Source organism: Echinops telfairi, unplaced genomic scaffold (assembly GCF_000313985.2).
Source record: "Echinops telfairi isolate 266 unplaced genomic scaffold, ASM31398v2 ScPeMD7_7410;HRSCAF=8448, whole genome shotgun sequence".
Classification (NCBI taxonomy): domain Eukaryota; kingdom Metazoa; phylum Chordata; class Mammalia; order Afrosoricida; family Tenrecidae; genus Echinops; species Echinops telfairi.
In genome coordinates, this window is record NW_022111310.1 from 17649332 (window position 1) to 17673611 (window position 24280).

A 24280-nucleotide genomic window follows, 5' to 3' on the forward strand; every position below is an offset into this window, starting at 1 on the left:
TTAATAATCATGCTCGTGGACATGCAGATTCACTCGGGGCCTTCGGTCTAGGCAGCTGGGGTGATTAGTATGCAGACTGTGGCTGGTCAGGCCCTGGTCCCCTAAGTCCTTACAGCTGGGAGGAAGGGCAGGAGAGGACAGACTCACGCTTGCGGGTCACCTGTCTGTTCTGCCTGTGCGCCCCGTGCACGGGGCTGCACGAACCCCACCATGCTCCAGCTGGGCGCTAGTGCAGGGGGCAGGGAAGCTGCTGCCCGAGGCCACCGGCTGGGGAATGGCAGCGCTGGACATGAGACCCGGGCCTGTGCCCACCCCCATCCAAACAAGCAGCCAGTGGCCCCTCTCAGCCTTCAAGGTGAGACCGCCGCCAAGCGGCCCCCCCTTGAGTAATGGAGACCCTCTCTTTGGCAAGCTCTCAAGAAAACGGTGCTGGCTCCAGAGTCTGTCCAACAAAGGAGTTTTCTGTCCTTTTTTTATGCCGAGTGACTCGCAGGGAATGAGACCCAAGAGCACGTGACCTGGCCAGAACCCAGTGTGCGAGATCTGAGATCTGGTGCACCGGTCAACGGGAGTGACTCCGTGAAGGGAGCGTCTGCCTTTTGTTTCCTTGTCCGTGAAGCTGGCCAGTGACCCCGGGAGCTGACTTGTCTCAGACCCTTGTGTGCCAGGCTCTGTGCTAAAGATTTAGTCCGGGGTAGGGAGTGGTGTCGCCATCCCACAGTTCAAGAAGCTGAGGCTCAGAGAAGCTAAACACCTGCCCAAGGTCACTCAGCCGATCCACCAGACCCAGGCCCGCCTCCCCGGTCAGGTTCTTCAGCCTCCCGGCTCAGGTTCACACCATGGCCGGTGATCCTGATGTTTCTGGAAAGAGGCTTTGTTGCTTTCCAAGAGGAGACCAGGACGCAGTGCAGCAAGGCTTTCCCCCAGAGGGTTTGCCTGGTGAGGGTGCAGGCTTCTTTCCCATATGTCCATGCAGCTGCTTTTCTTGGGGTCTGCCCTCGACCTAGTAGGGGGACAGGCCACAGCCCCCTGCACACACATGGGAGCTCTGGGCTCTGGCGGCAGAGGCGAATCTGGGAGGTCAGAGTGGCTAGTCTCTGCATTTTGCAGCAAGTACAGCAAAGATTCACTCCTTTGGGCCCAGCGACCCTTGGTTCAGCCCCGCTGTTTGGCCTGTGCACACCTACTGACTCCCCCTTTGTGACGTCAGCAGGGCACACACTGTTGCTGCAAAGTGACGTCTTTCAAAAACACTTGAGGGCCTGGGCAGTGTCACGGGTGTTCTTAAAATGGACCTGACGATCTGGCCCTGTTGATTTGCCTGATTTTGTGGGGTTTTCTGAGTCGAGTGAGTAGTGAACCATTTGGGTAGACTTCCTCAGGCCTCTGCGGGAAGAGCGAGAAGCAGGAGTTCTCAGCAGAGGTCCAGTTAGAGCAGTGGTTCTCCACCTTCCTCATGCCACGACCCTTTCATACAGTTCCTCCTGTGGTGGTGACCCCTCCAACCATAACATTATTTTTGTTGCCACTTCATCACTGTCGTTTTGCTACTGTGATGACTCGGGTGAGCCCTGTGAAAGGGTCGTTCTACCCCAAAGGGGTCAGGACCCACAGGTTGAGAACCGCTGAGCTGGACGATGTTGTGGAACCCTGTCCCATCCAGTGGCATAATGAAGCCTAGAGAGGGAAGTGTTTTGCCTGGGGGACATGGCCAGTGGTGGTTGGTGAGGGGTAGGAGCGAGGGTCGGGGTGCTCTTTTAGGTACGATTGGGTTTTGACTTCTGGTGACACTACAGGACAGTGAGACCAGCCCCATCGGCTGTCCTGGCGATGTTGGGATGGGAGCTGAAGGCCAGGCCGGTCTCCCACCGAGGTGGCAGTGACCTCAGCCTTTTGGCAGCTATTCAAGCACCTAACCACGTGTGCCACCAGACTGCCTTATGTGAGAATCATCATGGTCCCCACTCCGCCTGCAGGGTCATTCCACGGCACTTCCCGGCTGCGGGAGACAGGCTGCAATACAGCTCTCCATTCGCGGTCTCCGGGCAGCTCAGCTGGGAACCCGCAGTTCTCACGCCTGGCTACCTGTGGCAGTGTGGGTGCTCACGGTCTCCCCTCTGAGGCTTGTGCTCTGACCTGACCTGGAGAAGTGGGAGACAGAGGGCCAGAGGGGCCAAGTGCACTGGTGGAGGTCTCACAGCAGCCAGACACTTGGATCAGCCCCAGAGGATGGAACAGGGAGAGCAGAGACTATCTTTGGGGGGTGGGGGGTGCCAAAAGCGGCAGGGCCTGGCCCGAGGAGGGCCACCACAGTAGGAGTGGGCAGGAAGTGGGAAGCCTTGGAGAAAGTGGACCAGAGATCCTCTACCAGGGCCTCCGCAGCGACGCCCTCTGTTGAGCGGCTGGTCTGTGCGTGGTAGCATGCTTTGCAGCATCCTCTTGCAGCCCCCAAGCTGTGTCTACCCCAAATGCCGCCCGGCCTTGCCAAGTGCTTGATCCGTGTTAGCTAGTGAAAGGAGCCTGGTGGGATAATGATGAAGCTCCCAGCTGCTTCCCCAGACTTGGCGGTGTGAATGTACCATCAGCTCCCCTGCAGGGCGGGGAAGAGAGAGAGAGAGACGGCTGCCTACTCTGGGAACCTACTCTGGGAACCGTGGAACCGTTACAGCCTTGGAGACCTTCTGGGGCAGTTCGCTGACCTGCAGGCGGGTGCGGAGTCAGGACTGGCTCAGTGGCTGTGAGCTGGACACGTGAAAGCAGTTAGGCCCCGGACGGTCCAAGGAGGTACTATGGATCTCCGGTTGGTAGGTGAAGAAATGGAGGCTCCGAGAGGTCACCCACGGTTGTCTGGTTGGTTCCAGCGCATAGCGAGTGACCTGGCAAAGCAGGAAAATAAGGCTCCCGCTGCTTCTTCGGGTTTCTGAGCCCGCATCTCCCTTTATGGGAGCAAACAGCCGCCTCTTCCTCCTGGGGAACCTGGAGAGTCAGCTGGTGCATTTGAGCTGCCACCCTTGCCGTTAGCTGCCCAGTGCCTAACCCACAGCCCCCCAGGACTCCTGACTGAGGCACGGGGTGCCCCAGATCACGCCAGGCGTAGAGGAGAGAATGAGACCGACCGGAGTCTGACTGGGCTCACCGCCTCCCAGCAGCTCCCTGGGAGGGGGCCGGGGACTCCACTACCCCTGCTATGCAGGTCGCCATTGAAGAAGTTGGGTCTCCTGCCTGTGGTCTAGGCCTACCAGCTTATGTCAGCATCCTAGTGGTCTGTCTCTGACTTGGAGGTTTCTGGGGTTGGCAGCCCCAATCCTCACCCCCTCCACCAACATGACTGACTCTCTGGCAAGCAGAAAGCACCGCCCTCTCCCTTGGCCGGGGAGGCCTGAGTTGTGCTGTCCTTAGCTCTCTCAGTGGAGGTGGAGGGATCACGCCCCTCGGCTTACAGGCGGGGAGACTGAGGTCCGAAGGAGTCCACTGCAGCCCAGGTCCCTGAGTTAGCGAGGTCCTCCTGCTCCCCAGGGGTAGGAGGAAGTGCTGGGTGTGTTAGGGGGTACGGAGGCAGCAACCCGGAAATGAGCGTAGAAGGATTCCAGCACTTCCGTGGAGGTCAATAGAATGAGGGGTGCTCATAGCGCCCACATATGTCCAGAGGCCTTTCTCCATGAAAGCCCAGCCACAGGGACCTCAGGCCACAATCCTCTGGGGCCAACCTCCCATGGGCCGTCTCTCACAACATCACCTCTTCTCTCTCTCCCCAGGGCGACATGGGATCATTGGGTCCTATTGGTTACCCAGGACCCAAAGGCATGAAGGTAAATGGGAACCATCCCTTAACTGGGGCCAATATCCGCTCACTCCTTCCAATCCCAAGGAAGAGAGTCTTTGGTACCTTCATGAGTGAGGGCCGTGGGAGGGAGGGAGGAAGGCTGTCTGGAGGGAGGGCTGAGGACGGGGCACCAGGGCAGGGCGGGAGCTCGGGTCTTCTCCGACCCAGACAGTCACTGTCTGCCTGTTGTCTGTGGCACCCATCTTTATGAGACACTGGTTCTCAGGCTGAGCATGAGCCCCCTGTGGTCCTGGGCCTCTGGGTGCTGGAAGTCGAGTCAGGCAGGGAGATGGCCAGAGGCAGAAGCAGCCGTGTCTGAGTGCCACTGAGCTCATGGCATCCCTGGCAGGAGGAAAGGGGTTCGAGGTGCTAGGGCCATATTGTGAGGGTGACAGCCCTGGGCGAGTGGGCATGGGATACACCCACATGCTCCTGTCACCCTGTCAGCAGGGGCTCCTGAGTCTACTGCCCCTTCTCATCCTCCACTATCTCGGAGATGGGGGTCAGGGTCTCTGTTCCTGGAGGATAAAGCTGAGCCCTGGGCCTGAGGGTTACGGGTGCCTGGGCATTCCTGGCCTCTGTGACTCTGAGCCTCCCTCACAGCTGATCACTGGCCTTTGTCTTGCAGGGACTGATGGGGAACGTGGGGGAGCCCGGACTGAAAGGTGATAAGGTGATCGGAATACTCCCTTATTGCACTGTGTTTATCTGCATGTGAGCCCCCTCTCACCTCAACACTGCTGCTGCAGCTGCCTGCTCACCTGTCTTCCACTCCTGCCCACCTTCCCGGCCTGCCACTCCCCATGGAGACTCGCAGGGGACTCTGGTCTCAGACGAAGGTCTCAGCCCAGAGAGCTCACTCGGGATGGAGAGAAGTGAGATCAAGGGTGGGGGGGTAAGCTCAGTCTTATCTCTGAATCCAGCCTTGCCAGCACCAGGACTTTGAGGCCAAAGCCAGGGGTCATGGAGTCGGGACACTGAAATGAGGGTCCCGGGGCAGGCAGCAGCTGGGGTCCTGTGCCCGGCAGAGGCTCCAGAGGACATAAAACTGCAGGGACCGTCCTGCTATGGAATTTGGAACCCACCCCAAAGTGCATGTGCTCTGATTCTGCCGCCGGAAACTCAAGGCAGGCTTCGGAGCTCCTGGGGGCTCCTCCCAGCTGCTTCTAGGGAGTGGGTGGGGGTGGGGTGTACACTGGCCACATGTTTCCTAAACAGCCCTGCAGTTGAACCCATGCCCCCCTCCCAGCACCCAGCTCACAGTCACAGATGGGCAGGTGGGGCCGAAGGGGAGGACAGATGCGGTGTGGCTCTGGTGCTCTGCTCTGTGTACTCTGTGCCCGTCTCCTCCGTGCCCCAAGGGGCCTCCACGTGGTGTTCTGCAGGAATTCCGGGGGGCTCTGGCGCAGCAGTCCAAGTATCCCCCAGAAGCTGAGCCTCCAGAGCCCCCCCTTCTGCACCTGTCTTCAGGTGGCTCTCCTGGAGTACCAGGCACACCCTGGACAGCCTCTCCCATGGATTGGAAGCTGGCCCAAGGCTAGTGTCAGGATTCGAACCCAGACACCTGGATCTGGAGACCATGCTGAGCTGAGGTCATTGCTAATGAGGCCCCGGGGGTGGGAGCAGGGGGTGCGCAGGGAGGGCCACCCCCTTCACTGCCTGCCCCTCAGAGATGGAGGAGCTGAGCCCCAGTGAAGGGAGATTTGTCTCCTTGTAAAGGAGACAGTGATTTACCAGGGGAAGTTAGAATTGTGGGGCTGAAGCTCACACACCCAGGCTGGGGGTGTGGTGCTCATCCCAGCCTGTAGTCCACCACTCTCCAGCTCCGTTGCCTCTGACTGTCCTGCTGGAAGCCCCCTCTGCCTTCCACCCTCCAGCTCTGGCCCCCTGAGTCCACCCTGCTGGCTGCTTGCCCCCTTCTCCTCCCCTCTCTAGTTTAAGGGTTTTTTGGGGGGGAGAGTTTCCCCACAGCTACCTGCTTCTCCCAAGCGCCCTGGAAAGGCTGAAGTCATGGACCAGGGCGAGAGAAAGGAAATCGGGGGTGGGGGCCGGGGAGGGTGGGAGGGAGCTTTTTATAGGTCCCTCTGCAGAACTGGCCGCCAGCTCCCCACTTCTCGAGGAACATGGAAATGAATGTGTTACGTATATGTACCGAGCTCAGCTGGCTCACTGACTGGTGGGGCTGGGGACATGGAGAGATGTCAAAGCGCTGGGAAAGAAAGGGGGTGGGGGCAGCAGGAGGAAATGGTCTCCCTGCCCATAGCTTTTGAGAAAACCCCATCCGTTTCTGGGGGAGAGAAAAGGCAAGTCTTGTGTCTGCCCCTTCGGGTGGGGGAGGCCGTGAACATCGAGGCTGAGGGTCGTGCTTTCTGATCAGCCTCCTGTCCCCTCACTCTCTCTTTGCATGACAGAGCCAGCCATTGGTGCTCTGTGGTCGCTCCTGCCTGGAAGCCCACATTTTCCATGACCCAGCCTGGCCATTGTCCCACTTACAACCGCCTGCTTCCCTCCACTCCCAGTGCTGGAGGCGCCTCCTCCCACCGCACCACCCTCCCCGCCCCGCCACCGCCAATGGTCCTGACTGCTTATGTGGCTTTTAAATTTTCCTTTAAAAACTATGTTTACCCCCCTCTTGGACATTAAAAAAAAAGTGTTCGTTCTCTAAACGCTAGGATATGGGCCAGGATGTTCCAGTTTGGAAAATCCAAAGTAAGTCCATTCTGGCTTTCCATCTCCCAGGGCCGTGCTGCCGCCTGCTGTGGCCTTAGCAGCTCAGTGCGGGCTCTCTGAGGTGCCCCATCCTTCCTGGACTTTGCTCCCCTCTCTGCCTTCTGAGGCCTGCGCAGGCCCGCTGGCCCTCTGCCCTGCGGTCGGGAAGCTGGGCGTGGGGAAGGCTGTGGGAGACGGTTCTCCATATGGGCCCATCTGTGTCTGCCCCAGCTTCCTTCTGGGGCGTTGGTCTCAGCAGGGCAGAACATGGCTGTAAGCAGGGAGGTAGCAGAACTGGCCTCCGAGCATCAGAATCGGCTACCCAGTCTGTGCCTCTGACATCCTCTTAGAGCAGAAACACCCAGTTTAGCAGCTCGCCCCCCCAACCCCCACTCCCCGGGCGAGGCAGTTGGGTGTCAGATGAGAAAGATGCTGCGAAGGGGTTTTCAATTGCTGATGCTTTTGGAAGCAGACTTCCAGATCTTTCTCCCAAGGTGCCTGAGGGGGCGGACTTGAACCTCCAGCCTTTCAGTCACAGCTGCGTGCATTCAGAACCGTCTGCACCACGGGGACCTCGACCCTCAGGCTCCAGATGGCTGAAAGCAGTGAGGGAGGGGTTGCAGGCCCAGAAATTCGAACAGAAAGCCGAGGCGAGGGCTCCCGGCCTGGTGATGCAGTGTTAGGAGGCAGGTGCAAGCCCCCAGAAGCCATCGGGGTGCAGGGCCTAGGCTGCACTACTGTGACAGTGTCAGTTGAAGATGAAGAGGTGGAAGGATCAAGAAATTGTCTGTCCTAGTACTACCAGTTCTCTAGGAGAGGGCTGGTGACTGGGGCTGGTTTAGCATCCCTTTGAGCCGTTTCAGCGGCATGCGCTGCCCCTGGCAGGTGCTAACCTCCCCGCAGCAGCCTGCCCTGTTGTACTCTAACAAGGCCCTTGCTGGTCAGGTGGACACTGCACCCTGACCGCTGGGTCTGGAGGCTGGGGAGGACTCCAGCTCACCACGGTGCCCATTGTAACCGTCTTGCTGGTGTGCATTTAGGGTGAACATGGGGCTCCAGGTGTGTCAGGAGACCCCGGATTCCAAGGAGACAAGGTCAGTGCGTCGAATTCTCATCCCTGTCCCCGAGCCCTCCTGTCCTGACCTCCTCCTCAGAGCCAGGGCCTCCTGTGGTAGGAGTCCCTTTACAACCACCTGCCCCCTCCACCCCCTAAGCCACTCGGACCACCTCTTTCCCACACCGTGCGGCAACCTGCTAGCATACCGGGGGGCTTCAACAAGTTCACGGAGAGATTCCAGTATCTTCCAGTCCCGTTTTGCCATGCCTGTTATGAAGCCCCCTCTTATTTCCAGGGTCCAGCCATTTGCTCCCCAGTTTCTCATTCTCACTGTTCCCAGATGGCAGGAGCAGTTCTGCTGTGTGTTCAGGGATTGTCTGTGGCTCCCATCTGCTCCCGCAAAAAAGACTTGGCCCCACATCCTGGATTCCCAGAACCTTTCTGTTGTCCTCCTTTGTCCTCCACTCCAACCTCACTCCGCTGCCTAGGGTACCTCCGGGCTTTTGCACCTTACTGCCTCGACCTGGACCACCTGCCGCCCCGTCTCTACGGCCCGTCCCAGCCCTGCAGGGCTGGCCTTTTAGGGCCCCATTCGGCTGTCACTCTTGCACCTGGCTGGGGAGGGGCCCTTTCCTGCTCCAGACACCTGAGCAGCATGCCTGCCCCTCTCTGATGGGACTGCCCCCCGCACCCCCCCCCCAGTCTTATCTATCAGTCATCAGTGCCACCCAGCACCACCACCCCACAGTCTTATCTACCATGTACCAGAGCCACTGGGGCAGGGCCCCATCCTGCCCTGCTGGAGCTGGGCTCAGGGTCCTGACCCAGCAGCCGCTGTTGAGGGCTGGCACATGCACTGAGTAATAGGCCTTCCTGACTGACCACCCACCCCTGGGACCAATCAGGGCCTCCTCGACTTCTCCACACCCCACCACACGCCTGCTGGGGCGAGCTCCTCTTTTTGCCAGAGTCCAGCGCCGTGGCCAACATCTGGCCCTTGCCCCGCCAGTCAATGAGGCCCAGATGTTGGCCAGTTCACCCTCTTCCAACTTCCCTCCCATGGGCTGCCCTGCCCTGGCCTCAGTGTCTCCTGGGCTTGTGTTAGGAGGAGCCACACAGGGCTGCCCTCGTAGCCCCTGCCCCAGGGGTCTTGAGCATAAAGTGCCTGCTTGGGGCTCAGGGTCCAGGACCCGGGCGGGTGTGCGCCAAACTGGGGCCTGCAAGTGAGCAAAGTGGGGTGGCTGTCCTCCAGGCCTGGCTTGGCTGTCTACGGTCTGCCTCTCCCCAACTCCAGCCCTCTGGGTCTTTTCCAGGGAAACCAGGGTATGCCAGGGTTCCCCGGTGCACGTGGGAAACCAGGACCTCTGGTAAGTACCTCCTCCCACACCCCTGACCTTGCCCTCAGCCATGGTTATGGAGGGCAGGTCCTTTACACCTCGGACTCGGGCCTTCCTCTGCCGCGCCGAGGGACACGCTGAGCAGGGCAGGGAAGCGTGCTTGCCCACGTTACAGAGAGGACACTGGTGGCCAGCCTCTTAGACAGCCGCTAGTCCTCAGCAGGGTTCTGCTGGGAATCCTGACTACTAGAAAGGTTGGCCACGTGAACCCACGGCCTTGACACCCCCTTAGAGCTCAGCCCTGATGTGCGGGCCTAGGGTCACCACCATCGGAACTGGCTGCACAGCGACTGGTTTTGTGCTTTGGTTTTTACTGCCTCGTGGATGCTAGTCATGCTACTAAGAGTGGTGCTATTAATGAGAGCAGTTGTCTCTACGAGCATGACCATGTGGATCAGACACTCCCTGCACCATCTCTCTGAAGGCTGCCAGCAGCCCCCAGGAGGGCTCGGGGACTGATAGGGCTCCCGTGTTAACAGGCGCGGAGACTGAGGGTCCTCGAGGACAGGCCACTTCCAGGACCCTGTGACTAGGAAGCACAACATCTCCATCCGTGTGGCTAGGCAAAGTGCATGCCAGGGTCCTGGGCTTTCCCAGCCAGCCAGAGTCAGGAGACTAACCCAGGGAGCCGGTGGCTTGTGCTTACCCACTCCCCGCCACCCCTTCTCTTCCACAGGGCAAAGCTGGAGACAAAGGATCGCTTGGGTTTCCCGGGCCCCCTGGACCTGAGGTATGCTCCCATTTCTCTGGCTGGCTGCTGCTTGGACAAGGGGCTGTCCTTGGACAAGGGGCTGTCCTTGGGAAACTGAGACCCAGACGTGCCAGAGGTCACACAGCAAGTGAGAGACGAGAGAAAAATCCCTAGGCCAGCATTCGTTCCTCTCAGACGCAGCCTCTTCCAGTTTACCCAGGGACTCTCAAAGCACCCAAGGATAAGAAGCGGCCTCCACACTCCCCTCCAGCCTGTGGGACCTCAGCCACCCCAGCAGTTGACTGGAAAGCCCGCCGGGCTCTTTTCTGGACCCTCAGCTCGCGCTCCCCAACCCTCTGTCCCCAACCCTCTGTCCAATCCCTGCAGTGGGAGCAGCTCCCAGGAGGAGCTGGTGTGCTCTCCCTATCTCCCTCTCGTCCAGGGCCGAGCCGGAAGTAGGGCTGTGGGTCTCAGAATCAGCAGCACCCAGACCCTCCTGGGTCTAGGCCGGCCCCAGGGTCTCTCCATTTTAAAGAAAAGTCTGGCTCTGCCAGATGTCTGGGCCCCTCCAAAGATGACTCCTGGTATCGCCTGGATGGGTGAGGAAATGTTTCCTGAAACTACAGCAAGTTCGGACTTTCCACTGTGTTGACCTTGGCCGCGGCAAAGTCCTATCTTTAGACAGATGGTGTTGGCCCCTCTCCTCTGGCCATGGCCCTGGTTCCCGCCTGGTCACTGGGAGTTGGAATTTCCCAGTGGTCTGGCCAGGGATATTTGAGGGAAGCCTGCTCACTGGCTCTCAGGAGGGACCTGGGTGGAGTCTTAGGGCTGGGAACTTGTTGCCCAGCCCCCATACCTGTGTGACCACCGCCGTTTCACAGAGGAGGAAACCGAGCCACAAAGCCCAGCACAGTCACCTCCTTGGTGACTGATAGTGATTGGCTCTGCCCAGGGTCCCTGGACAAGTCTGGGGTCTGCCTCTCCCCTATTTCTGTCCTGCATGAGTGGTGGCCTCAGTGCCCAGGTGACTGCTCCTCTCAGCTGAAGTCGGGCTCTGATAGTACCTCCTGTCTCCCTGTCCCTTGCCTCCGTCCCCAGAACCCATTCCCAATCCTGTCTCCAGCTGAGTTTTATCTCTCACTCATCAATGGGCCAGATGTGAGTGAGCGAAAATCCCATCAGCACCCCATCGGCCAAGTTCCCACTGGACACAGGCCCGCCCCGGGCCGGCTGCTTTCCCAGGACTCGGGACCCTGCGTCATTTTGGATGCAGATTTTATTGAGTGCTTCCCGAGGGCCAGGCACTGAGCGGACAGGGCTTTCCTCACGCTACCCCGTCGGAGCCACGGGCACCCCCTTTCAGATGGGGAGGCTGAGGCCGCCGCGGGGGCGCTGCAAGGCCTGGCTGCAGGGGTCCACACCGAGTCTCTCACAGACGGGGTCTTGAGGCTCCTGTCTTAGAGAAAAAGACTTTTTTATCGTGTTGACTTGGCTCCGTACCCAGGAGCGTTCTTGCCTTTGCCTGATGAGATGTGTGAGAGGGTATGTAGGTTGGAATGTAGCAGAAATTACTAGAACGCTGGAAGAGAGAGAGAGAGAGAGAGAGAGAGAGAGAGAAGCAGGTGGGGTGTTGTGGTCATGGGGACTCCAGTTTTCAGCTGGCAGAGAACCGAGAGAGAGGACTGGGGCTGCCCTGGGAGGCCTGAGGCTCAGTTTGGATTAGCACAGGTCACCCTAAAACAAGAGTGGGGCCTTGCATACTATCCTGAGTGGGGGGTTGTCACAGCCCCCATGGGCCTCCCGCTACTCTGGGTGCTCTCTTGGGAAGACAGCCCACAGCAGAAGCTATGCAGCGGAGGACCCTGACTGCCAGGGGTGAGGGGAAAGAAGAGGGGGCTGCTTCTGGGCCTGGGGTGGCCAGCCTCCATGTGACACAAGGCCTTTGTGGGCAAGTGGAGTCCCCATGTTCCATCAGGGCCAGAGGGGCAGGACAGGGATGCTGAGAGATGAGGGAGGGGATTCCACTCCATGTCAGGAAGGATTTTCCATGTGGCGGTCAGCCAGTCCAGCTGGGGCAGGCGGCAGCAGGCTCCTAGTGGTGGTATGGGCAGTGTTCATCAGACTTGGCCTGGAGGGCAGGGGATTTCTACTGTGGTGGGAGTGGGCTTGGTCAGCTGTGTGCCTCCCAGCTGTTTGACGGGCACAGCCAATGCCGAAAACAATCACAGTTGCAGGCTCCCTGCAGACCCAGGATGAGATGTCTTGGACAAGGCTGGGAGCCCGAGGGTGGGGGTGGTTGCTAGTCAGGCCTTGCCCAGCCTCCTCTAGGCCTAAAGGGGAGTGACACCTTCTCCCCCACACACCTCGCTCCCCTAACTGCTTTTGAGCAGCGCGTGAGGCAGGAGGCCCCAGGTTGTCCCCTTGGCCAGTGCTTTCCCACACCCTCATCTAATCATCTAAGCAACTCTAAGGGCTCCTGCTGACACTGCCACCCCCGTGCGGATTCTGGGCCAGGGTCAGAATGATGGGTGGCAGCCCAGGTCAGCCCCACGCCCTTCACAAGCCCTGCGGATGACCCTTCTCTCTGCTTCCCCTTAGGGGTTCCCTGGAGACATTGGCACCCCCGGGGACAACGGCCCCGAAGGTGTGAAGGTGAGCAGCTGCCCCGGTGACCCTCAGTGAAGAGTCGGCAGCTTCGGGGAGGCCAAGGGCCTCTGAGGCTGGCTTGGGAGGAGGGGGCATCTTGTCCACTCCTGATGGAGACTCGTTTGTCCCCTTCTCTCCAGGGCAAGCCTGGAGCTCGAGGTCTGCCGGGACCCCGAGGGCAGCTGGGGTCAGAGGTGAGACCACCTGGCCCTACCCAGTGAGCACCCCCTTGCTCATCCCCTCCACCACACCCACCCTGACCGGGGGCACCCCTGTCCTGGTAGTGAGGACTGAGCTGGGGCTGGAGAACCCTCAGTGGGAAACTGCTCCCAGCTCCTCCTTGTCCCTTCCACGCCTCTGCTCTGCTCTGGTGTCCAAGAGTGTGTCCCCCTCCCTCCGAGGCTCTCCTCGCCCCACCCTACCCTGTCCATTTTCTCCCAGAGCCACCCTCACTGCTCATGGCCATACTAGCCCCCTGTAGGAGGGCTTTTGTCTATGGGACTACGGTAGGCTTGGCAGTACCCTTTTAGCATGGTAAGGCCAAGTGGGACCGAGAGAGGGGTCCCCTGGTGAGTAGCAGGCAGCGGCGGATTCCAACCCAGGCCTGCCTGAGCCCAAAGCCTTTGGTGGAAGCCCATGCTGCTGCCGTCCATGTGCCCAGGCCCAGGGGTGGGTACCCCTGGCAAAGGGTCACAGAGAGTGGTACTCCTAGCACAGGGTCACAAGCCAGCAAGTGCAAAGGCCTGCCTGATTCCTCGTGTGTGAGGCTGAAGGGGATCCAGGGTCAGGGTGCAGTCCTCTCTGCAGGCCTGCTCCACTCATGCCCGGCCCCTCCTAGAGCTCCTCCCCAGCCCACCTTGGCGAGGACCCAGGGCCGTCCTGACCCACAGTCTGGGGAGAGGAGGCAGAGGGCTGGGATTGCTCACCGCAAGCAGGCATCCTGCTGACACGGAGCCCTGCTCAGGGCTCTGGGTGTGGGTCTGGCAGGATCCCAGCCCTAGTGCTCGCTCTGGGAGCCACCGCATGGGGCCTTTCCTGGAAGCCGGGGAGTGGGGTGGGGGTGGGGGGACAGGCTCCAGAGGGAGCTCCTTGGTTAGGCCTGCCCTACCAGAAGGGCCAGTTTGGAGGCTGCCTGGTCCAGCGGGAGGGTCTGGAGCATCCCTGTGGTTCAGAAGGAGGGTGGGGGCAGTATCGGCTACGTCCATCTGCCTGTATCATCTCCAGGAAGCCCATTAGGCAGCGCCAGCTCTGGGCCTTATGCATTCACCGGCGTTTGCTCCTTTAGCCCCACACTCTAATTCAGTTCTCCCCACGGGAACACCCACGTGCCATCTCAGCAGTGGTGCCGGGCCGTGGTTTCCAGAGAGGGTAAGGCCTCATCTCTGTCCTCCAGCAGTTCAGGTTAAGCCAGTCCTCATGCTTAAGGCCTATCTTCTCCACTCTGTGCCATGCATACACGGGGAAACTGAGGCATGAGGAAGGCAAGTGACCGGGGAGACTTTGGCTGAGCTCAGGATAAAGCCTGCACCTGCAAGCGGCGGGCTCTGGCTCTATTCCGCCTCACACACAGCGGTGTCTGACTGTCCAGCCAGCTCTACCCTGAACCTGCGCTGATCACATTCAGTTGATACTGCACCCCCATTTGCCCAGAAGCCCAGGCGGTGGCTGTGGGTGGGCCTGGCGGGTGGACCAGGTGCCCTGCTTCTCTCTGCCCACTCTTTTCCTCCCGACAGGACTAATCCTCCAATAGCCCCACTGGAGTAACTGCCTCCCTTTTCCTCTGTCTTCCCCCACTCTAGGGAGACGAGGGGCCCATGGGGCCTCCGGGGGCACCCGGCGTGGAGGTGAGTGTCCAGCTGGTGAGGCCAGTGATGTCACAGGGGAGGATGAGTGGCCAGTGGCTGGGACTAGGACAGACCCAAGAGGGGGGTGGGGAGAGGCGGCAAGCTGGCCGGCATGCAGCCCACCTGCTGGGTGGGGGAAATGGAGTGGCCATGCACGTTTTGAAGCCCCCTCCTGTGTGCTGGATGCTGTGAGCCCATTTCCCCCCTGAGTCTCCCACGAAGGAGACCCAACTTAAAGGGGGCGGGGACCGAACCCGCCTCTCACAGGCCCTGAGTCAACTGGCTGCTCTGCACTGCCTCCTGGAAGCCGCCGGTCCCGGCCGCCCACCTTCTGCATACACCCCCAACAATGGCATAAGCAGCCGTGCGTGGGGTTTTTTGGTCAGGACCCCTTCGGAGTGGTCTTGAGAATTATTGAGGGCCTCAAAATGCTTTGGGCTGTGTGGGTCACGGCTGTGAGGACTTACCATATTGATAGTGAACACTCAGGTATTGAAAACGAGCAGTCTGTGATTTCATCTCCAACGAAGACCGAGCCACTTCACGTCACAGCAAACAATGTGGTGATGAACGTAGCTGTAGTATCCGAAGCAAAGTAATTTAGCAAATGTAGTGGCGCTTTTTTTTTTAAGAACCGTTTTTGCAAATCTCTTTCACGTCTGGCTTAATCAGAGCCAGCTGGCTGCTCACACCTGCTTCTTCATTCAACCTGTTGCCGTACTGGGCCACTTCCTTCCGCTTAAGCTCCCAAGAGAAGCAGGGAGGGCAAAGTGGAATGGGACTTTTGTATTATGAGGGACATAGCTCTGACCTCGTGGGTTTCTAGAAGAGCCTCAGGGACTCCCAATGGTCCCCGGCCCCTTTATGCTCTGTCAACACCCCTCATTTTCCCTCACTCCTTGAAGCTGGTAGCACCACCCCCATTTACAAGTGAAGAGACCAGCCCTGAGAGGACTGTCTGCAGGGCTGGAGACTGCCCCGCTGGGATCCCCAGCACAGTTGTCAGCCTCGCGCCACGGGGGCCCTCCCCTGCCCGTGGCTCCGCGGTGCCAGGTCCTGGGAGACCCTGGTCCTCCAGCATCACTGCCCCCAGCAGCCCCTCCTACTCTCTTTCTCGGTTGCAGGGTCAACTCGGCCGGAAGGGCTTTCCTGGGAGGCCTGGCCCCGATGGCATGAAGGTGAGGGCAGCTGGGCATGGGTGTTGGGTGTCATCTGATGGAAGTTGGACTTGGGGGGGGGGGGCAGTAGAGGTGAGAGAACACCAGAGGAAGGAGGAGGGAGGGAGCCGACCCAGGACAAGGCCTGCACCCTTGTGGATTTGGAGGGGGCGGGGGCGGGCAGGGAGGTGGATGGTTCACAGCGGAGTGTAAAGTCATAGAACGCGGCAGGCAGCCAGCAAGGTGGTTGCGTGGGACATCTCAGCGTTGCCATAGGGAGATGCCACGGCAGGCGGGAGCCCAGCAGGCTCTCAAACGGGAAGCGAGGAGCCCTGGTGTGGCTCCCTGGTTAAGCACTCAGCGGCTAAGCCCAAGGTCAGAGGCTTACGCTCAGCTGCCTCTCTATGGGAGGAGGACGTGGCAGTCAGAAACGCAGTTGGATATGCCACGGGGTTGCCTCTAGCGTGACTGTGGGTCGGCATCAACTCGGCAGTGGGTTTGCTTTTGTGAAGGGTGAGCTTGCTGCAGGGCTAGGGAGGACTGGGACCCACCTTGGCTCGGGGCAGAGGTGGGGAGGTTGATGGCAGAGGCTGGGATCCAGGATCACAGGAGAGCTCTTTTCTTCTCCGGCTCCTTGTCTGTCTCCATGTGTACAGGGAGCATCAACATCTCGGCAGGGTGTGTACAAGCATCGGTTTTACCAATCACATTCACCATGTGGGCCAGCCCGCTGCACTATCCGCTTCCAAAATCCACCCCCAGCCCCCAAAATGTGTGACTTTGTTAACAGTTTTTCTCCTTTTTAAAGTCATTGGAAGAGAACCGACCTGGGGTGGGAGAGGCAGGGTCCCTCTGGTGGGTTGGATTTGGTGGGCAGGGGGAGCAGGAGTTGTTGGGCCTGGTTTCCAAGTGGACAAAACCAGCAGGGGTTAGGGCAGAGCCAGGGGACCCCCGGCCTCCTGCTTCCCGGGCTCAGGGCTCCATTCTTCTCCCCTCGGTGGGAATGGCCCACCTCTCAGCCTGGCCTGAGCGTGAGGTCTGGGGAGGGACCCTGGGCGAGGCCGCGCTTTGACGGCATTGCAGTGAACCACGTCCAGTTTGGAGCCAGAGCGTGGAAGAGACTTGGCTGCTCTGAGCCCGTGCCCTGCCCAGTGAGGTGGCAGCCTGTCTCCCCAGACACCAGCTGCGCTTCTGTGGGGGAGCAGTGACAGGGCTGGTAGATTGGGCCCATGGCCTTATCCCATGACCAGCCCCACCTCTAGCCGGCTCACTCAGATTGAGTTATACTACTCTGGGCCCCCGCTATCATTTCCAGAGACTTTGGGGACCCAAGGGGGCAGCCTCCTTTCCTTCTGGCTGCCTGAATCTATGAACCACCCCTGCCTGGGATGGAGCTGACAGACAAGGCTGTGATAGGTAGAAATGACCCCTCCCCAAAGGAGACTGATCGCACGTGATCACTGGGGAGGCTGAGCCCATCCGGGTTAGAGGCAGTCTTGTGACCAGGCCAGAGCTGCTGACCTCTGACCTTTAGCAGAGCTCAGGTGGGTTGGGGTCCTGGGTGCTCCAGCTCAAACCCTGTGATGAATGGGAGTTCAAGTCAGGTAGGCCAAGGGTTAAGTCCAGCCCTACCTGCGTAACCTTGGGCAGGCTACTTCATCTCTCCGGGCCTACGTTTCCACCTCCATAAAATACAGTTATGGGTTAATGGGAGTCTCGATGACTTGTAAACATTAGGGCACGCAGTAATCTGCCAAGGGTGGCTCAGAAGGAGTGGGTAACAAGGTCATCCCTGGGGCCAGCGGTTCTGTGTAAGCCTCCTTTTGTCCCTACTTTGTTTGGGGGTATCCACAACTACACTTTGGTCATGAAATTCCTGGGTCAGACCTACCAAGGAGACAGATTTTGGAGAGTACCCTATGAGGCCGAGACTCCACCTACTGCCCTGAGTGACCCCTTATCTTTGTTTCTTTGCAGGGAGAGCCAGGGAACCCCGGGCGGCCCGGACCCATGGGCGAGCTGGTGAGTCTCTGAACCTCTGGGCTCCGTGTATTGAGCGGTTCCAATATGCCTCCCTCTCTGTGCCTAGCACTCTACATACACCACCGTACTCAGTTCTCAGACCAGCCCTCTGGGGAGGCCCACTGACCCGCCCTTCTTGGGGAGGTGGACATGGTGTCACTGGGTGGGAAAGCTGGTCCCGGAGGCCTGATGCCACGGCATTACCCTAGTGAGGCTCCAAGCGATCGCCCCAAGCAGTTTGCCTCTGGAGGAGTCCTGAAGGGTTGTGTGTGTGTGTGTGTGTGTGTGTGTGTGTGTGTGTGTTTGTGTTCTCCTCAGTGCCCCGAAGGACAAGCCAAAGATAGTGTAGCGGCTTGCCCAGCTCTGTTGGTCCAGGCCTCTCTAAATTACAGAGAACGTGAAATTCAACCCAGCGGCACGGCCTGTGGGCAGCCTGGCCGTGGTCTGAACAGGAGAAGAGGCGACCACTAGCCATTAGAGAAGAGGTTTGAGGCCATGCCAGGGCCCTGGGTGCTGGACAGAGGCCGCTGGTGAGATGGACAGCTCCGGGTTCTTTTCCCAGGCCCACGTGCCTCCTGGAAGCTTGATTTCTGGGCTCAAAGGGTGGGAGGTGACCCTCTCCTCTGCTCCTGTAATGAAGGACCCCTCCTCCCACCCACTCCAGAGCCCCGCAGCCGGGAGGTAGGGGGGTGGGTGGGTGGGTGGAGCAGAAGGGAGGCTGAAGAACCTTGCTGCCGTCTTGAGAGGCGCCCACGGTGGCGTGAGAGATGCGCAGGATGGGTTTCCGCAGAATTAGAAGAAGGGGGTGGGGTGGGGCGGGGAACGGCTCAGAGTTTTGAAATCTTTCCAGCGTCATTCAAGCACATACTGTGGGAAGCCCGGGAGTTTGGAAAGGCTGCCACAGCCTGGATATGTTTCCCGATTGGAAAAGCAGACTCAATGTTTTGGCTATGCGGGCGAGTAGGTCCCCAGGGGCATATATGCACAGAGCCCTAGAATGTCAGGACACACGGGGTTTCTATTGTTGTCAGGTGCCAACGAGTCAGCTGCCAGAATGACCCTGTGGACAGCAGAAGGGAGCACTGCTGGACTCTGTCCCCCTGCCTCGGGGCCCTGTGGCTGCCCCGGGTCAGTCCGTCTCGCAGAGGGCCTTCCTCTGGTCCCTGACCCTCTGCTTTACCAAGCATGACCTGCTTCTCCAGGGATCAGAACGTCCTGATAACATCTCCAAAATAAGCGCGACTAAGACGTCTCCTCATCCCTGCTTCTCGGGCTGTGGTGGCTGTACGTCTCCCAAGACAGACACGTGTGTCCTTCTACAGTCCACGGCATGGTCCTGGGCAGTCCCTTTATCCACGGGCTCCTAACTTTTCTGCTTGTGCCACCCCGTGGATGCCTCTTCAGAACAGAGATTTTAATTGCCTAGAACTAACACGCACACACAAAGGATGACCAAGAGTGGCGATCGTATTGAAATATGATTATGAAACGATGCTGAGGTTGTCTATTTCTAGATAGGTGTCTTTACCAGTACACTAAATAATGACATCTAGCCATGAGCGTCCACCTGTTGCCTGTCAGTTTGTCACACTATTGTGGTTTCAATGCCTCTATGCTGCAGGGAACTGCTAAGCCATTGATAATTCAATGTGCAGGTGGGTCACCCATGGTGGACAGGTTTCAGCGAGGCTTCCAGCCTGAGACAGACTGGGGAAAGAACCTGGCGACCCATTTCTGAAATACCTCATGAATGGCAGAGAAGCACTGTCAGATATACGGTGGGTAACAAGCCCCTCAGACCAGAAAGCGCTCGATGTATGAAAGCTACCTCCTCATTGTAGACCTTAATGACGTGGTGGGGTAAAACATTTGGGACGTTCACTTGCTGATGTTGCAAGACTCAAAACGATAAGACATAGCCCCAAACGTCCATTAGTAATCAGAATGTGGAACATGCAAAATATAAACATCGGAAAATTGAAAAACTGTCAGAATTAAATGGAACCCTTACAGGTGCATGTTCTAGATGTTGATGAGCGGAAATAGACTGGTATTATGGTCTTCTTTGCTGGGAGTGTCAAATCAAGCAGGAATGCCCTCGTATTCATCATCAAAAAGGACTTTTATGATCCACCCTAATATGCAATGCTGCCAGTGATGGGGCGATACCCAGACATCGGCAAGGAAGCCAAACAATATGACCATTATTCAAATTTTTGCACCAACTGCTAATACTAAAGGTGAAGAAGTTGAGATTTTTATCTGAAACGGATCAAGTCTACAACCAAGATGCATGGCCAGTTACTAGTCATTGGGATCCGAAGCTGGAAGCAGAGAGGATCAGTAGTTGGACAGTAGGACCAGTGGTTGATTTTATAAACAGCACCAGGGATCAGAGTATATCACTCTTCAAGTCCACTGACTTATTCATGGCAAATATCCTTTACCCCCCCCCCCAACGTGAGCAATGACCGTATGCATGAACCTCCCAGGATGGGATACACAGAAATCAAATCTCTTACATCTCTTACATCAATATCTTTACCCAAAACAAGGCCAGGGGCTGACTGTGAAGCAAACCATCAGTGGCTCCCAGGCAAGCTCAAGTGGCAGCTGTCAAAAAAGAAAAGCCCACAAGAGCCAAGTGATCACCTTGGGTATAGGGTGTTTCAATTGAGAGGCTGTCTCCACAATAGAGGCGATGCATTCTCAATGAGCGAAGACCAGAAGAGTTGTGGAAAGACATCGAGGTCATCATCCCTGAAGAAAGAGATCATTTAGAAGAAAGAAAGGACCAACGGGGATGTCAGAAGAGGCTCTGAAACTTGCTCTTGAATGTAGAGCAACTCAAATAAGTGAAAGTGGTTAAGTGAAGGAGCTGAACAGAAGCGCTCAGAGGACAGCTGGAGAAGGTAAAGCACAGAGTTATGATGAATACAGAAAGACGAACAGTTAGAAAGTCAAGGGCGAAGAACACATGCTAGCTTCCTCGTGGTAAGAGAGCTGAAGAAAAATAAAATTCAAGCTAAGTTGTAAGATTGGCAGATTCTAGACACAAAATAGTTAACACCGTGGTAAGCATCAAAGGAGGCCAGAGTCACTGTACTGACAAAGAATGGACCAACATTCAGCCATTCCAAGAGGTAGCAGGTGACCAAGAACTGATTGGACTAAAGGAAGACACCCCGGCTGCACTAAAGGTTGGCAAGCAAACCAACCAACCAATCAGTAACAAGGCTCCAGGAACAGAGGGAATAGCCACTGATATGTTTCCATAAATATGCAGTGTGGACCTTCTCGCTTAGCTGTGCCAAGAACTTGGAAGACAGCTGTCTGACCGAACAATGGAAAGAGATCCCTATTTGTGCTCATTCCCAAAAAAAGTTGGCCCAACAGCATGCAGGGGTTATTGAACAATATCATGAACAGCACACATCAGTAAAATTTTGCTGAAGGTGATTAAAAAACCATTGTGTGGACAGGGAATTGCCAGAAATACCTGGCACACCCAGACGAAGATGTGGAATGAGAGGTATCACTTCTGGTGTCAGATGGGTCTTGGCTAAAGTCTGAGAATACCAGAAAGATGTTCCTCTGTGCTTGAGTGATGGTGCAAAGACATCAGATCATGTGAATCACAACAAATTATAGGTAACATTAAAGTGGGAATTCCAGAGCACTGGATTGTGCACATGTAGAATCTGAACACAGACCATGAGACTGCTGTTGGACCAGAATGTAAAATCAGGAAGAATGTGCATCAGGGTTGTATCCTTTCACCATCTTCTGTAAATAATCTGGGAAGCTGGACTATGTGAGGAAGATCATGGCATCAGGATTGGAGGAAGGCTTATTAACAACCTGTGATGTGCAGATGACCCAACCTTGCTTGCTGAAGGTGAGAAGCACTTGAAGCCCTTGCTGATGGAGATTAAGACTGAAGTCTTTGGTGTGGATTGCAACTCCCTATATGTAAAGCCAACATTGTGACAACTGGACCAATAGAGGTACAAGCTGCCAAGGCTTCCATTGTCCTTGGAGCCATAGGTAATGCCCGTGGAAGAGGCAACCGTGGAATCAGATGATGTCTTGCCCTGGGTAAATCAGGTGCACAAGACCGTGTTAACATGTTAAAAATAAAACAAAGAACTCAGGTGTGCCTCCCGGACCCAAGCCACGGAACTTTCAATCCCTTCCTACTCATAGGAAAGCTAGACAGTGGGTAAAGAAAACTGAAGAAGAATCGATGTCTTTGAATTGCGGGCTTGGCAAAGACTGTCAGATAGACGATGGGCTGTCGGAAGAGCGGGAGCCCTGGTGTCGCAGCGGTTACAAGTTGAGCTGCCGATCGGAAGGTCAGCAGTTTGAAGCCACTAGCTGCTCCGAAGGAGAAAGACGGCGGAGCTTTGTATTCCTGTAAAGTCTCAGAAACCCACGGGGTCAGTTCTACCTTGTCCTATAGGATCCGGGCAGTTCTCTCCTGCCGTCTAGGGTCACTATGAGTCAGAATGGATTGCAGTGGGTTGTTTTGTGGCTTGGTCAGAGGAGCGAACAAATCTATCTTGGGGAAGCACGACGGGAGTGAACACAAGGGGGTCAAGACAGTCTTTGGACATGCTAGCAGGAGGGGGCATGCTTGGTGAAGTAGAGGATCGGCCAACTAGAGGGAGACTCTCAACCAGATGGGTTGGCACACGGTGGCTGAGAGCCTGAGCTTCATCGCAGTTGTGGGCGGGAGGGAGACGCAGGACCGGGCAGTGCCTGCTTCGTGTCCACAGGGTTGACGTGAGGCCATTTAGCAACAGCAAACAGCAGGAGGCCTACAGCTGCCTTGATTTCAGAGTGGCGACAAGCCTTCCCGACCCATCTTGTGGCCTTATGCAGCAACAAGGGCATTGTGGTGATTGCATGCCCCTGACAAAGCCATAGATGTCCTGCAATCACGGGAGAGGAAAATGGGAAATTGTCCTTCCCCCCCATGAATAGACCCCCTAAATTCCATCCATGTAGACTTCCATGAGCCCCCGGGAAGAGCCCCTGGATGCTAGTCCTCACCGGCAGTCCTGGGTCCATGAAGGACACATTGGATCACAGTGCTGAAGCTGGGGAGGGGCAAAGCTGGAACCAGGAGGCTCATCAGCGCTCCCAGCCAGCTTGACCAAAGCAAGGAGAGGCCTGCCGTCCTCATGGCCCTGTGGTCACGGTGGGGAGGGCGGGGGGTAGGGGTAGGGGACAGCCATTTCCTGCTCACGGCAGAATCATAGCAGAGGAGGGAGCCCTAGAAGGAGGTGCAAAGCTCACCGCGCAGGACAAGAGCTACATTGACCGGGCACCTGCTACACACGAGACTCTGCCACACACCTGCAATTCTCTCCAGCAACCCCTGGGCAGGAGGTGTGATCTCTGTTGTGCAAATGAGGTAGCCGAGGCTCTGAGAGACTAAGTCACTTACCTGAGATCACACAGGTGATAACTGTCTGAGCTGAGCCTGACACCTGACACGTCTGTGGATTCCCAAGGTCAGACTCTCTATCCATGTCCTCAAAGCCTTGCTTCTGTCTACGAGTCCTAGCCACTGGCTGCTGGCCGGGCCCTGTCCTAGGTGCTGGGGATGCAGGGTGATGATGTGGTTGAGAGCCTTCAGGAGCCTCTGTCTATTGGGCAAGCCCGGCCTACAGATCCCTAACTCTGAGAAATCTGGCCCTTGTGGAGATCCATGACCATCCGTCACACCTCCCATGGCCTAGCAGACTATTCTGTGTGGGAGAGGAGGTGGAGAGAGAGAGAGACTCACTCTCCTAGCAAACAGTGGCCCTGCTTGGGGTCCACCCGAGGACCAGGACCCTCTGCTCTCCTGAATCAGAGCCCAGGTCTTGCCTGTGCAGTACTGGCTGCAGGGAGCCTGATGCCTCCTACCCACACCCTCCTGCCAACCCCACAAGAGCCAGCCATGCCCGCAGTGCCTTGCAGAAGCATCGCCTGCTGCCCTGGGCTCGGCCTGGACTCCACCGGCAGGAGGCCTGCCAGGATGTTCTCGGGCAGTACCCCGGGGGGTGGGGACGTCCCACTAGGGGCGCTGGGGAGAGGGGTACTGGTTGTATGGCCCTTATTCATTAGGATCCTGTCTGGCTTCTTGTTAGAGGTTTATGACCTGCCTGCCTTCCAGGCCCTAACAACTCATAAATTTAAAGTAGCTATGAAATTTCTGTTTCTCTGGGCCAGTGAAGCCGGGCCTCTGAACAGAGTGGGTTTTATCCCCTCCATCCGGCGGCATTCGGCATCTTCTGACTGCTCCCTTTTGGGGCGGGAGCCCTCGGGCTTCACCCCGGTGCCCCTTAAAAACAGCTTGTGGGTGGGACGGGAGGGAGAGCACCTTTGTGGAGTGGCTGGGTGTGTCTCACATCATCTTGGATCCTCTGAACCCAACCAGGAGGTCAGGGCCTTCAACGCCCTCCCCCACCACCCTGCAGGCAAGGTTCAGAGGGGCTCAGAGACTTCCCCGGGGTTCCCCCCACTTGAAGATTGCATGGCAGAGTATGTAGGTTAAGTGCCAGGCAGACACGCTGGGCACACGTGAAGTGCTGCATATGTTATAGCTGTGACCTCACACCTCGGACTGCACCCTCACTCCTCAAGGGTCGGACACAGGGTCCCCCACGTGTGGTGACAGTGCTGGGTGCCAGGGGGTTCTGTGCCCCAAGCACAGCCACCCACTTTGGGGGCCTCAGGGTGGAGGGAAGGGGTGTGGGCTTGGGACCCAGCAGAGTAGCCTACATTACCATGCTAGAGCCCGCCTTTTAGACCTCCAAGTGCTAGTCTTTTAAGAATTGCTACCTCTCCACCCACCCCCCACTACCTCCACCCCAGTTACCTCCTGAGCATGTGACTGTGGGCCTGTTTCCATTCAGGTCCTTTTCTCTGGCCACGTGTGTTA

General features: G+C 57.5%; 1 protein-coding gene across 1 annotated transcript in view; it reads left to right on the forward strand.

Annotated features, from left to right (window-relative positions):
• The window catches only part of COL27A1 (collagen type XXVII alpha 1 chain), a 141458-nt gene that overhangs the window by 61917 nt on the left and 55261 nt on the right, over positions 1-24280 (forward strand). Inside the window, exons 15-24 of the mRNA XM_045296543.1 lie at positions 3756-3809; positions 4452-4496; positions 7573-7626; positions 8903-8956; positions 9663-9716; positions 12276-12329; positions 12464-12517; positions 14123-14167; positions 15292-15345; positions 17302-17346. Coding sequence (XP_045152478.1) covers positions 3756-3809; positions 4452-4496; positions 7573-7626; positions 8903-8956; positions 9663-9716; positions 12276-12329; positions 12464-12517; positions 14123-14167; positions 15292-15345; positions 17302-17346 — 513 coding nt within the window. The remainder of the gene's footprint in view (positions 1-3755; positions 3810-4451; positions 4497-7572; positions 7627-8902; positions 8957-9662; positions 9717-12275; positions 12330-12463; positions 12518-14122; positions 14168-15291; positions 15346-17301; positions 17347-24280) is intronic.